We start from the raw sequence: 13,310 nt of genomic DNA, 5'->3' as shown, positions 1-13,310 counted from the left end.
TCTGTGTAATCATCATTACTCTCACAACTGCTTCTCAAGTAGGGTCACAAGGTAGCCAGCGCTGAAGTGTCATACAATAAATGCTATGTAAATGCTTGAATGTTCAAAACGTTTCTTGTCTGAAGAAGTGCATACTCAGATGACTGTATAGTGAAGCTCTAAAGATGTGGAGAAACCTTGGCGATGAAGCAGACGGGCTGAAACGGTGAGGATCGTGTTTATTTCCATTTTTTCATATTTATATCCTGTTCATAGCCTGTACATACTTATAGTTATAGCATATTCATAACATACTTCATACCGTGTACATACTACATACCACAATAGACCCATTTCTGTAATATACTTTCATATCTATATTATTGCTAATATATATTGTAATATATCTATATTATGGCACTTCTGGATGGATGCAAACTGCATTTCGTTGCCCTGTACCTGTGCATGTGCAATGACAATAAAGTTGAATTCTATTCTATTCTATAATTAAAATCCTCATAATGAACAGTGGCTGGAGGTGTTTGAGAAATTCCTTCTGGTGTTGCTGTAGCTTTTTTAACATTATAGTTTCATACTCTGCTAAAAACTTTACTGTGCAGTTTCCTGGTGATGTCCACCGTGTTAGCCGCCACAAAACATGTATTCAAGGGTGACTTCACAGATTTTAGATTCAACTTTTGGTTACCCAGTTTTATATAATAGATTACCGTAATTGTCGGGCTATAAGCCGCTACTTTTTGCACAAGCTTTGAACCCTGCGGCTTTTAGTCAGGTGCGGCTTTTCTATGGATTTTCCATGATTTTTGTGATATCGTAAGACGATTTGTTTTGTTTGTTCCGCTGTTGTACGGCACTACGTTGCCTGGCGGAAGGATCGAGGTTCAAGAGTGGTATGTTAGTCACATGTCCGTCCGCCAGGCAACGTAGTGCCGTACGAAGTAGCGCGAAAAACAAACTTCAAAGTAGCGCTACGCATTCAGCGGGAGGCGTGGATGACGAGCGGCGATAAACTTGCGAAAAGCAAGTTATGCTCAACTCCACCGGTGGATTCTGACAGCGTGGAAAAGTGCGAAAACATCCACGATCACCAACGGATTTTGAAGGGCTGGACTGCTGCATGATGGAGAGGAGGACACCGCCACGGCCGTTCTGAGGGGGTTCGACTCTGACACTGACAACGAGGATTTCTTTGGTTTTGAAAGTGACAACGAAGGAGAGAAGCGGAGAGTGGATGACGAAGCCATCCTGAGCCTGTTCGTTTCCGACATTGGAGAAGAGGACTTTGGTGGTTTTAGAGCGCAGGAAGAAGAGAAAGATGGTGAATGACTGACTTTTCTTCTCCGTGTCACTTCACCTGAGCCTAAAAGGTAGTCCGAATCTATTTTTCTGGTGTGCTGTAGGTTACTGTTATGTAGTACATGTGCAAATATGTACCCATAACTTGTTTTTCAAAATATTAATAAAAGGGGTGTGTCTCCAAACAGCCATCTCTTTCCTGACAATTCCCTTTGTGCATATTCTCTTACATATGATAAGTCAACATTGAAACACCTGCGGCTTTTAGTCAGGTGCGGCTAATGTATGTACAAAACAGGATTTTCCCCTGATTTTAGCTTGTGTGGCTAATATTCAGGTGCGCTTTGTAGTCCGGGAAATACGGTAATATGTTTCCTGTGCCTGATATCTTTTTAATCAGACATTTATCTCAGACTGCACTGAGTATCTTGTTTTCTTCAAAGGACCCCTTCCACAGGAGTCAGAGAAAAGCCTTTTCAGTCATGCCAATTTTGGAAGAAACTGAAATGCATTGAACATCTTTAAATTTTATCAGTGTAATTGAAATCTGTACATGGGGATTGTTCTTCTTTATGTACACTGCTTTTTGTTTCTGTTTTTTTTTCCAAGATGAAACTAGCTTCTAGAAGTGCTAACACTTAAATTACCTGATCTGAGAAATGTCACAGCCCAACAGGCCCTAATTTAGTTGCACAAATACGTCACAGCCCTGTGTGCATATTCAACTAGGTGAAAAGGACGAATCAGGAATTCAAAAAAAAAAAAAAGAAGTTTTGCTTCATTTCGACTCCCTTTTTTTTTTTTTTTTTTTTTTTTTTTTTTGGCCTGTCCCGTTTGGCTCTTTTGCCATCAGAATTGTTGTCTAAAGGCAAAGAAAGATGCCCAACGGATTTACTTTACCAAACTGACCATCCCAGCCTTGCCGTAATGGTCCATTTGATTCACCTTTTATTGTTTATTTTATTTTCACTTACTGAATACGGGACAGACTTGACTGGGGGAAAGAAGGGGAGAAAGAAAGAGGGAAAGAGAAACAGCTGAGAAGAAGGACGGGGGAGAAGGGCAAAAGACAAAAACCAACAGAACGGGCAGAGAAAAAAAAATGCATATATCAATCACCTGGATCACCTGCTGAGAAAGAAAAAAGAAAGCAAGCAGAAGAGAACAAGAGTAATAGAATAAACAACATCACAATGATATATGGGAATATGACAGTAAATACTAAATGTTAAACATTATTGTGCAGCACATAAGATCAACAGAACACAGTGTGCTTTGAGGTAGGAGCCAAAAAGGGTGTAGTTTGTGGGTGTGATCACCCGTGTGTACACCTGTGAGCATGGACGCGCTTGTTTTTTGTTTTTTAAAAGGTTCCTTCATGTAATAATCTGCTAGAGGGTGTGGGGGGGCCACAGCCCCGTCCTCCAGGGCATGAAGCAGGTGTGGATGAGATCAAAACTCCAGACATCCAGAGGCCCCCAGAACACAAGAGACCAAGGAAGACCAACAGAGGGGCAGCTGCGCCACTGTCCCGGAAAGAGCTGAGGAGAGTCCCAGATGAGGGCTCACTCAGCAGCCGCGGAGCAGAAGCCAGGGGGAGTTGCAGTGACGCGCCCGTGAGCTCCGCCGGCAGCCAGCTGCGCCTGAGTGACCGAGCCCCAGGCCGAGAGGCCGGGGGCACCCCACCTCCGAAGTGGCCCGAGCGAGCCCCAGGCTCCAGGCCCCGATAAGCGGCCGCCAAGGAGTGAGCCGGTGTGTACCTGGACGCCCATCCCCGGACACAAAGAACCACCAACGCACCGATGTCTGAGGGGGTCCGCCACTGGCAGGGGAAGTGGTGGTAGGGGGAGATAGGCCTCCAAACCTTGGAGGGCCTGAGATGTCCCCAGAGAGGTGGCGCCTGACACCCAACCTGACATATAGACACAGACATACAGGCACACACAGATACAAACATCCATTCCCACCCTCATGCTCTCGACTCCCTTTTTTTTAAAAGGTTGCTGCTCTCAGGGTAAAAAATGTGTTGATGAATGAAGCTCTCATACAAAGTGAGTTGCTGACAGTTTTGGAGACCTAAGGGAGCAATTCATTTGCAGCACAAGTGTGATATGTTGAGATCAGTCCCACAAATGTCCCAGACGCCTGAGCACTTTGAAAGAGTAGCAGGCCTGTGCTGGCACTGGAATTTCAACAGCACTCCAAGTAAAATGCTGGTCTACAGAGCAGAGCTCCTCACTGCCACTGTGATGCAGAATTTCTCATCACCTGATTGTATGAATCAGACATCCACTGGTTTAATTTCTACTTCTGATGTATGATGGAGACTGCAGCAGGCCAGGAAGGGGCTTTACATTTCTGTCTCTTGAGGAAACAGATCAAGGAATACTGGAATGGCCCGGGGGGAATCATGGCCCAAAACCTGGCAGAGCCATCAAAGGCTGGAATCAAACCAGAGTTATGTGAACAGTTGAAAAGGTGCTTCATTAATGCCACTACAAACTGCTGGAAGAATTAATTCATGAAAGTCTATTTTAGGAACACTAGAAACTCTTCAAAAATAGTATGTAGAGCTTCTTAAACTTCATTGTTGATTAAAGACATAACAATGAATAATTGGATTTAGTGCCGGATTCATACTGTAATACTCCACCCAAACATGCAGAAATCTGCATTATGAGGCCACCTGTCTTTCAAGGAACATATTGATTATTGTGCAAAAGTCTCAAGCCACATCCATCCATCCATTCTCTGCCACTTATCCTTTTCAGGGTCCCAGGGGGAGCTGGAGCCTATCCCAGCTGTCTTTGCATCCAAGGAGTCAGATTTTCTTATCATTTTTTCTTTAATTACTTTGTTACTAGCAGCTTATCCTGCAAAAACACATATTTTTTTTCCCATTTCTTTAGCTGAGACTGTGAAAAATGGAATAAAGAAGGTGTAAGTTGGCACATACGGGTATATATTGAAATGAAAGTATACTACAAATAAGCAATTGGAGTTAAAAAAAAATCATGGAATCAATTTATAGATTCTAAACTTTTGACTCATCAAAGTAGCCGCCTTTGGCAGATATAACAGCTGAACACACCCGTGTTCTTTCTTCAATAGAAGTCAAATATTCTTCAGAAAGTTCTTCCCATATCTGCTGCAGAAGTTCCCATAAATGTGACACTTGTAGGTTGCTTTGCTTTCACTCTTCTGTCCAGTTCATCCCAAACCAGCTTGATGTGGTTTAAGTCTGGAGTCTGTGCTGACCACTCCATGTTTTCAAGCTTAGCATCTTGTTCTTTTTTCCCGAGGTAGTTCTGTCATAGCTGGACTCGTGTTTTGGGTCATTATCTTGCTGTAGGATGAACCCCTGACCAACTAGGTGCATAGAGGGTACTGCATGGCGCTGCAGAATGCTGTGGTAGCTGCTTTGGTTCAGGCTGCCTCTCACTCTGTACAAGTCACCGACCCTGGATCCAGCAAAAAGTCCCAGACCATCACGCTGATGCCACACACTGTGGAACCATCCTTTCACCTACTCGACGGCTCACAAAGATCCTGTGTGATGAACCGAAGATTTTGATTCATCCATAACACCTTCTTCCAGTCTTCAGTAGTCCAATGGTGTTGTTTCATGGCCCAGGCAAGCCAAGTCTTATTCTGAAATATTAACAAAGGCTTTCTTCCTGCAACTCGTCCTGTCAAACCTGCAGCTCGAAGTCTTCTCTTCACAGCTGAAACTGAGACTTGCTACTACGACCACTATGAAGCTGTGCTTGAAGCTGTTGTCCTGTCGCCTATCACGCAAGCTGTTAACTCTCAGAAACTTGTCCTCTGATTCAGTTGAGGCTTTGGGTCTGCCAGACCTCTTCCTGTCAGAGTTTCCCAGTTTCTGAGTCTTTGATGGTGAAGGAACTGTACTCACTGACACCTTGAATTTCTTTGCAATTTCTCTGTAGAAAAGACCTACATTTTATGTGTTATGATGGTCTGTCTCTCTTCCACTGTTAATTGGTTTTTTCTAACCATTTTATATCAATACAATTCATTCTGCAGTACAATACTGTTCAACTGATGCTCACGAGGGTATGATACCACAGTGTGTTCCAACTTTTATGTGTTTTTATGCAGACAGAGGGGGTTGTAAGTATTCCAGAAAAGTTGAAGTACCTGTAGGAATTGGTAGCACCAGCTTTCAAGGCTTGATCAACCTTCATTGCTGTAGAACAGTTTTATAATGTCAACCCATTTTGTTTTCCCCGAAAAGGTATTTTTGTATAATTCTGAAATGTACATTATGTATCTGCAAGTCATGTCCTTGCAGATACTATTCACATAGGACAAAAATACTATTCAATAGGAATAGTAGTCAGCAAAGACCTGATACAGGAAGAGATCTGGCCCTTTAGCTGATCCATCTATTGTTCATTCAAAAATCAGAAATGCTTGCAGTTGAAGGGTGGATGTGAAGAAACCGTTCTGATGAAAGGGAAACGAGGAGGAAAATGAATAAAAAATGGAAATTTGTGGTTTAAAACAAACAATACATATAGAGGAGCAGTGAGTGTCTGCAGCCGTCTGTAAAACACGGTCATGAATTGGGGCTGCATTTTCAGCCAGTGGTGCTGGAGATCTTATCAAATTTATAGAATTATGAAAACATAAAAGTACCATCAGATTTTGATCCACCATGACTGTACCAGTCAGATGCTTATATCCAAGATCTAATTGGCAAATCTTCATTGTCATTGTGGCAGAAATCCAAAACACACTGCCAAAGCAGTAAAAGCATACCTAGAAAAACACAAGTAGAAAACCGTCAGTCATCAATTGGCCTCCTCAGAAGCCCGGAGCTCAACATTAATGAAGGCTAAATATAAGAAATGGTGAGTGGCTGGCATCAGGTGATACTTTTTCAAATATTGGGTTAGTATAAAAGTCCAATTCTGTCCCTACAAGAAAGTACTTCCTATGGCTATTGGATCTCAAGTTAACTATGTCAAGGGCTAAAAACATACGTATGTTCAGAAGCTGTGAAAGGTACCTACTTTAGCAATATTTATAGAGCAACATTTATATTTGTTGATAAACTAAGCTGCAAAACTGCCACCAGAAGATCAACACTGGTCTCTGTAATGTACAAACCACAAGGGTATGAGTCAGCATGGTCTTATTTCAGAAAGTATCACCCCACTGACAAGACATTGTATCCCTAAAGATATAATAAGGTACTTTAATTTCTGAGTGTGTAGCATGTGGCTGTGTTATCACCTCCCCGCTAATTGGAGCCAGTGTTTCCTTTGCTTTGGTGATGTCAGCCTTACAGCATTGTTTCGGGGAACTTAGGGGGGAAATTTATATCGAAGGATAAAAGAGTCCATTTTTCCTCTTTACTTAATGTGCTTTTTTTTCTAGCACAAGACCTTCGAGGCAATTCTGACGTTCATTTGAGACTTGTATTATTTATAACTTTGATTTAGATGAAACACTGTTGGAGTGCTTTGTCTGGTGAAAAAAAGGCTCTCTCACATCACTGCAGCTCTTAAAACTCCACCTTGTGGTTTAAGTCATTGACCCTCCCTCTCCTCTATTCATCGTTCAACAAATGGCGATGCCCGGAGAGAGGCTTGCCTCTATTCCCTGCTGCGCTTTCCATTAGAAGTACTGACACACAATAGAGCATTTTTAAGCCTTTGACATTGCCATTGTAATGGACTGGGGTCATGGCATGATATGTAGGATGTAATGCATAGAACGCTGGTTAAGTACACACTGCTGTTCTTTATGGCTTTCAAATTATAGGGAAATCTTTTCACCTTTGTCCAAGGTGCTGCTGCACAGGAGTTCACATGAATTCATTATCCTCGAGTTAATCATGTGACCCCGTGACCCAGCGCACACAGCGCAGGGATACTCATTCATATATAGCAGACCCAAGGCTCAATGACAAAGCAACATTTATTGGAAAAGCTGTAAATTGAAAAACACACAGTCAGAGGAACGTCGGCGCTAGTGTCACTGCTGTCACCAAGTGAATTCACTATATGGATTTCAGACTGCTCTGTGGCTATTTCATACTACGTGATTTTCACAGGTTGTTTTTTGACACAGCTTAGCATAAAGACTAGAATTGGACTGGTCTGTTACTGAACTACCGCTTGAAGCTCTGTGCTGGTGCCTTATTACCTTATTTGGTAAGGTTAACCTGTAATTCACTATGATAAAAACTAGAACTCTAATTCTGAGTAGCCTGAAAAAAGAAATGAATATTTACCAGAGAAATGGAATGGCCAATTCTTTAACCACAACTTGAATACAGCTGAATGTTGAACCAGAGAAGGGCACCCATCTGTCACTTATAGCAGTGACTCCCCTCAGCTATGTATGACTTTAAGCTTTCAATAACATATTTGCTGAATGTTCCTCAAAAGTTAAACGAATATGAGCTGTATATGTTTAAAACACACTGATAAATAACATCTTAAATGCACATTCATCATGTCAAAAATGAGAGATATGGATCGGTTGATTAACATATGCTGACTGTATTTCTTTCAGGCTAGGAGGAGAGAGCAGAGGAGAGGAAGAGCGCGGCAGATTGATGAGACTCCATAAGAGCAGGAAAGGTGAAGAAGAGGCAGACAGAAGTGACGGAGTTTAAAAGGGGCCAAGATCGTAGAATAGAAGCAGGAGCTCTGAGACCAGGGTTGGTAAAGCTCAAAACTGAACTAAATCATTTACGTGTCAGCATACAATCTCACAAATGACTGCTTCACCAACATCTTGCTTTTATGTATTTTTTTCTGAGGTTCTACGGCTGCTGCTTAAAAAAAAACATCAACAAAGGTGAAGAACACACTTTTTAATTTCAGCATCAACCTGATTTGACCTTAAGGTACCCCGGTGTCTGACATTTTCCATAAAAAGAACATTTTGGTAAGGTTCATGGAAAGTTCAGGGTTTTGGATAAAACTTGTAATTTTAATTAAATATTATAAAAAATCACATAAAAAATGAACACTAAGGGTATGGAATCGACAAGACTAAAATACATTTAAGAGGAAATACTAAATTATTGGAACCATGATAAGTGGATGTTTATTATAATGTTTCCGGTAATAATATCTTGGGTAACTATGACAACTCTTAGATCTAATGCGTCTAAGCCCAGTGCTCAAGAGAAATGCTGAATTTTAGATAATAGGAGAAAAACCAGTGGGCATTAAGCTGTCGACAGAAGCAATACAGATAAATATAATGTACCTAGATGGAACCGAAAAGTGCTTTTCAAACTTTCCATGATCATTTTGCGTCTTTTCCCCTCAGTGAAGCAGTCACAGTTAGAATCTGCTGTGCAGTAATTGATCTAAATCAAATGTGTCTCTATAAAACCTGCCCTCAGTTATAACCCAAGTGTCAGGGCTCAATGGCTCATGAAAAGGAATGGAGTCAAGCACAGAACCAAAAAACGGAGGCTGAGTGACTTTTAACAGAAATGTATTTTACTAGATTTCTTGACGGGACATTTACACAACTCACTCAAATGTGATTATGTGTAATGTTTCTGTTGCTCTCTTGCCTCACATATAAATAACAAATAAAGATTAAAAATCAGAAGCATCTCCAGCCACAAATTCCAGAGTTATAGTTATACTTGCACCATCTATAAAATTCAATTCACTGTGAATGCAAGCATTGTATATGCACAGTTTTCCTGCATATACAATACCTGCATGACTTGCTAATACTCAGAGGAAAACCTCTGAGTATCCTCTATTCACATCTATAAAGGGGATTCATAATGTGTATGGGGCTGGGGCAGAGATATCATCATGCAAATGCACTACTAACATTTAAAAATAGGTGTCTGCTATCTATCATGCAGTGATTGTGAGACTGATGAAATTGACATTTTTCACATACTCTCCTAGCACATGTCCATTTCCTCATGCAATGGAAAACAAATTCCTAACTGATATCATCAGCACTTGTAGCACACATGGACACGGCGGAGCAGACTTATTCAGACCAATCAGGTGAAAGTGAGAAGTGTCTACAAATTGTAATGTAAAATTACAGTTTCCCACACAGTATAAATAGTACAAAAATAAAGTGTCCCATATTTGTGCTGGTATGTGCGCATATACTGTTGCCTAGCAATTATGTGCAAGCATCTCAGGTTATGTTGCAATGCAAATTTCTAATAACTACAGGAAATAATTCAGTAACGCAAACGTTAGTCACGGAGTTCCACATGGTTCTGTGCTGGCTCCATTACTCTACATTGTACATGCTTCCCTTAGGCAGTGTTTTCAATATATCAATTGAAATTAGCATTTGTGTGTCGCATAAACTTGTGAAAAACCTTCAATGTTGCACCAAGCTGATAGATTCCAAGTGTTTGTAGCCTACAGTGTTTTGGTAAGCAATGTCTCTAATAGGAATTTCTGTTTTTCACTAGCTGTGATGCAATTCGCCTTTCTCTCCAGAGAGCAGTGTTCTTCTGTTGCACAATTAAGCTCTGTAAATAGCTCACCCAACATTGATTGCGTGTGTACAGACACATCCAGCTGTTCATATTGTTTCCAGAGTCGAGGACCTTCGGGATGGCTACCAAAGGGTCCATTACCAACACCTGAAGGTTGCACGTGTGAAAACCGCAGCCGCTCAGCGCCGCAGTTAAAGCAAACCTGGCTGAGTGATGACAGAGTATTTGAGGCAGATGCGAGCCACACAGTGAGAGTCCTCACACTGACACTCTCCACTCCCTGCTATCAACCATCAGACATGATTACAGCTCCCGCTTCTTGATCCAGTGCCTGGCTGAGCCCACTGCTTTGATTTCTCGAGATTCTCTCCTACAGCCGAAGTAATCTAACAAGATGCTCGACTCAGACAGAGACTTGACCCTGGTGTGGTATTTGTTAAAGTCATGCTACAAATGGGAACAATTTGTCAGACATCTTTTACTTTATTCAGATTGAATGAGGACATTTCACAAGGTAGTTCTTTCTCTCAGCTCATATTTTACTGATGGCTGGAGGTAAAGGCAGAGACTTCAGTCAGGAATTCGTCTGCAGGGACCTACAAATAGTACCGCGGGTAGCGAAAACATTAATAATCTCCTGCCAGTGATGGCTGCGACCAGACAGACAGTCAGACTATTACCCAGATGTAGGAAAGTAAAGCAATTTAATAACATTGAAAAACACCAATTAACATTTATAACATGCAATGCAATGAGTGAACTTTTACAAAACACTGCAGTTTTCCCGATCAGGTTGCTAATGTTAATGAACAACAGAAGTGATTCTGTTTTGGAGTGGCAGCATACTCAAAGTAGGGCTTAACAAAACCAATATAACACTTTACTATAGCACACTGAATTACCGGTGCAGGTGGATGGCAAATATTAAAACCAGACTGAGTAATCTGATTGACAAAAAGAAGCCTGTAATCCATTGCAGGTACTTCTGACAGTGACATAGCGATGCCACAGCTTCCATTTGCAGGATACAAATAAAAAAAATTAAATAAAAAACCTTAGCTTTTGTTGATATTTTTTCATCATCTCTAAAAAATAATTGACATTGTATTACTAATTTAATAAAGTAGCAATGTAAAAAGGAACAGGCCCTCACTAATGAAAAGATCAACACATCCTTCATGTTTGTACCATATTGCATTCCTAAGTTTTTCTTTGTATGCTAGGGCTACTTCTTTCCCCTATCTCAGCTTTATTTTTAACAAACTGACAATAAATTGTATTGATCTGCTCATTCTTGGTTTGTAAAACTCAACACACTGGTGGTTAAATCCAATTTAATCAAGACTGGGTTATGCGTATAGTTATTTAATGATATCAACCTGTAATAGATTACATTTCTGAAACTTTTTACCCCAAATCTGCTGAAGCACCGCTTGGCTGTTACAGTAAATGTGTGATTTAAACTAACAGCTCAAATGTTTCTAAACAAGGTACAACTAAATAATATATCCTAACATCACAAGGAGATTCAGGAGCAGGAAGTGGTCTTTATAATATGCAATGATATGTGAACTGTCTTATTATTCTGTCAGGTATAAAACCACTGGAAAAAAATAAGTTAATAAGCAAACCTTTATACACATCTTACATCATATTCAATGAATCCATTTCAAATATAAAAGGTCAGTAATATACGTTCCAATTGAAAAAATATCAACTTGATATCCCCACTTTGTCTGTGGCCTGCTACAAGGTGACACCAGAGGCGAAGCTGCATATAACGATGCACAGCGGAGAGGGGAGTACAAAGAGTACTGCAGCTGAAGGAAAGGAAATAAAAACAAAGCCCTCTAAAATTTTGAGTAATAATAATTATAAAAAAAAGACACTCCACACATACAATATACACTATATATACACCGTATTTAGTAATGGTCATTCTGTCGCAACTTAACAAAACAGAGCTGTATAAAATGAGAATGGCAGTGTGCACTTGGCAACGACACATTACGTTTGACACAGAACTTGCGCTCCGCATGAATAATGTCTGTTTCCTGTTTTTCTTTTTTTGTTCCGACAGCTTTCGTGGAAACTGGGTGGCCCGTTCTGCTCCTCATGCCGGGGTCTGAATGGTGGCTTTGATCTCAGCGGACGCCCTCTTCTCCTTCCGCCCGGCGTACTCGCCGATAAAGGAGCCGTCTTCGTTGAACTGCGCGTCCTCATCGCCGTAGTCCACCAGGCTGTCCCCGCTTTCCACTGCTTTGATCTCCCTGCTCAGCGAGTGTTGGCTGCCCTTCAGTGGCTTCTCGTCATTGTCGCTGCGAGAGAAGCACAGTGGATTTAGAAGCACCTCATTTCACCCATGGCTTCACTCTGTAGCTTGTTGGAGAGGACGAGGCTGCTGCCTCTACAGTGAGCCTCTGTGATTGACATTATCCTTTACCTCTGGTTGACCAATGGTTTATAATCACAAAGATGCACGTGTTGAAACAAAATTAAAACATGAGCATACGCGCCTCATTTGATCAAGTGCCAACTGGAGAGCAAATGAGATATTAGGAGGTGCATTAAACTGGTGCTGGTGAGGCTACACACATGCTGTGGTCTTGTAATGCAAGACAACAGTGAAACGATTACAAAGGATGTACTGTGTAATATTGTCATGGGAATTCTGCTGACAGAGCTTTTGACATCAACTACAGGAGCACGGTGGACCAGCTAGCTTTTCATGAATTCAACCATAGCCTGATTCTAAGGAGATTATGGAAGCAACTCTTTAACCAAACTTCATGAAACGTGATTGGCCAAATGAAGAAGCCATTACATTTTTGGGACAGGACAGAGCATTAGATTTAGCAGAGGATGTGAATAGTTTCTGAGAGCAGAAAATGATAGATATGCTCGATAAATATAGATGTCGAGACAAAAACTGATGACTTTTAGCTCAGTAAAGTGAATAGCAGCCACCTTATTAAAAACTTGAAACTTTGGTTGGGGCCATTTTCTGTCTGTCCTAGATTACAGTGACGTGATTTACAGCAGAGAGCAGACTTGGCACTCAGTGACTTGAGTAGAAATCAATGGGAGTATTCTAAAATGCCTCTGCCATCTAAGAGCCAATCACCAGCCAAACTGGGAAACATTAGAGTCATGCTGCTGCACTGTTGCATACGCTCAGCTGAAGTACAGTTCAGTGGTGCCAGGGAGATTTAATCTTTATCATCCAAGTTTGTTTTTTATCATTGAACAAATCCAGGTTAGGTTTACTTCATCAATCAAGTTTGGGCTCTTTCTCCATTTATTTAGATGGACCTCCAAAATAACTGTCCACATAACAGGCATTGCCAATACATGCTTTTACAGGAGCGTTGCTTATAGACATGCTCAACTTGAGTCCCTCTTTATCCTTTATTATTTATAGTCTTCATCATTGCATCTTCCATGAAAACGTTGGGTAATCAAAGATGATACGGACGTGTTACTGTTTATCTGTAAGATTCTCACCGCTTCTGTGCTAAACCAGCGCACTGGGCCA

At 41.1% G+C, this 13,310-nt stretch overlaps 1 protein-coding gene and 1 long non-coding RNA gene across 13 annotated transcripts in view; one reads left to right on the top strand and one right to left on the bottom strand.

Annotated features, from left to right (window-relative positions):
• Positions 1 to 450: 450 nt before the first annotated feature.
• LOC309706323 lies at positions 451 to 11,945 on the top strand. 4 transcript variants are annotated; one of them, XR_014276722.1, is made up of 5 exons: positions 451 to 1,367; positions 7,846 to 7,993; positions 8,096 to 8,133; positions 9,877 to 10,023; positions 11,856 to 11,940. It is a non-coding gene; the product is annotated as an uncharacterized lncRNA (long non-coding RNA). The 4 variants fall into 4 exon arrangements; XR_014276723.1 differs by lacking the exon at positions 8,096 to 8,133 and having other exon boundaries at positions 455 to 1,367; XR_014276721.1 differs by lacking the exon at positions 9,877 to 10,023 and having other exon boundaries at positions 458 to 1,367; positions 11,856 to 11,942.
• Positions 10,239 to 13,310, bottom strand: part of chl1b (cell adhesion molecule L1-like b) — an 81,838-nt gene continuing 78,766 nt past the window's right edge. For all 9 annotated transcript variants that reach the window (XM_082532707.1, XM_082532704.1, XM_082532705.1 and 6 more), the window contains one exon: positions 10,239 to 12,093. In XM_082532707.1, coding sequence (XP_082388833.1) covers positions 11,889 to 12,093 — 205 coding nt within the window. In that variant the 3' untranslated portion in view covers positions 10,239 to 11,888. The remainder of the gene's footprint in view (positions 12,094 to 13,310) is intronic.

This window comes from Aulonocara stuartgranti (genome assembly GCF_965226115.1).
Source record: "Aulonocara stuartgranti genome assembly, chromosome: 5".
Classification (NCBI taxonomy): Eukaryota; Metazoa; Chordata; class Actinopteri; order Cichliformes; family Cichlidae; genus Aulonocara; species Aulonocara stuartgranti.
This window is presented reverse-complemented; position numbering and strand designations above follow the sequence as displayed.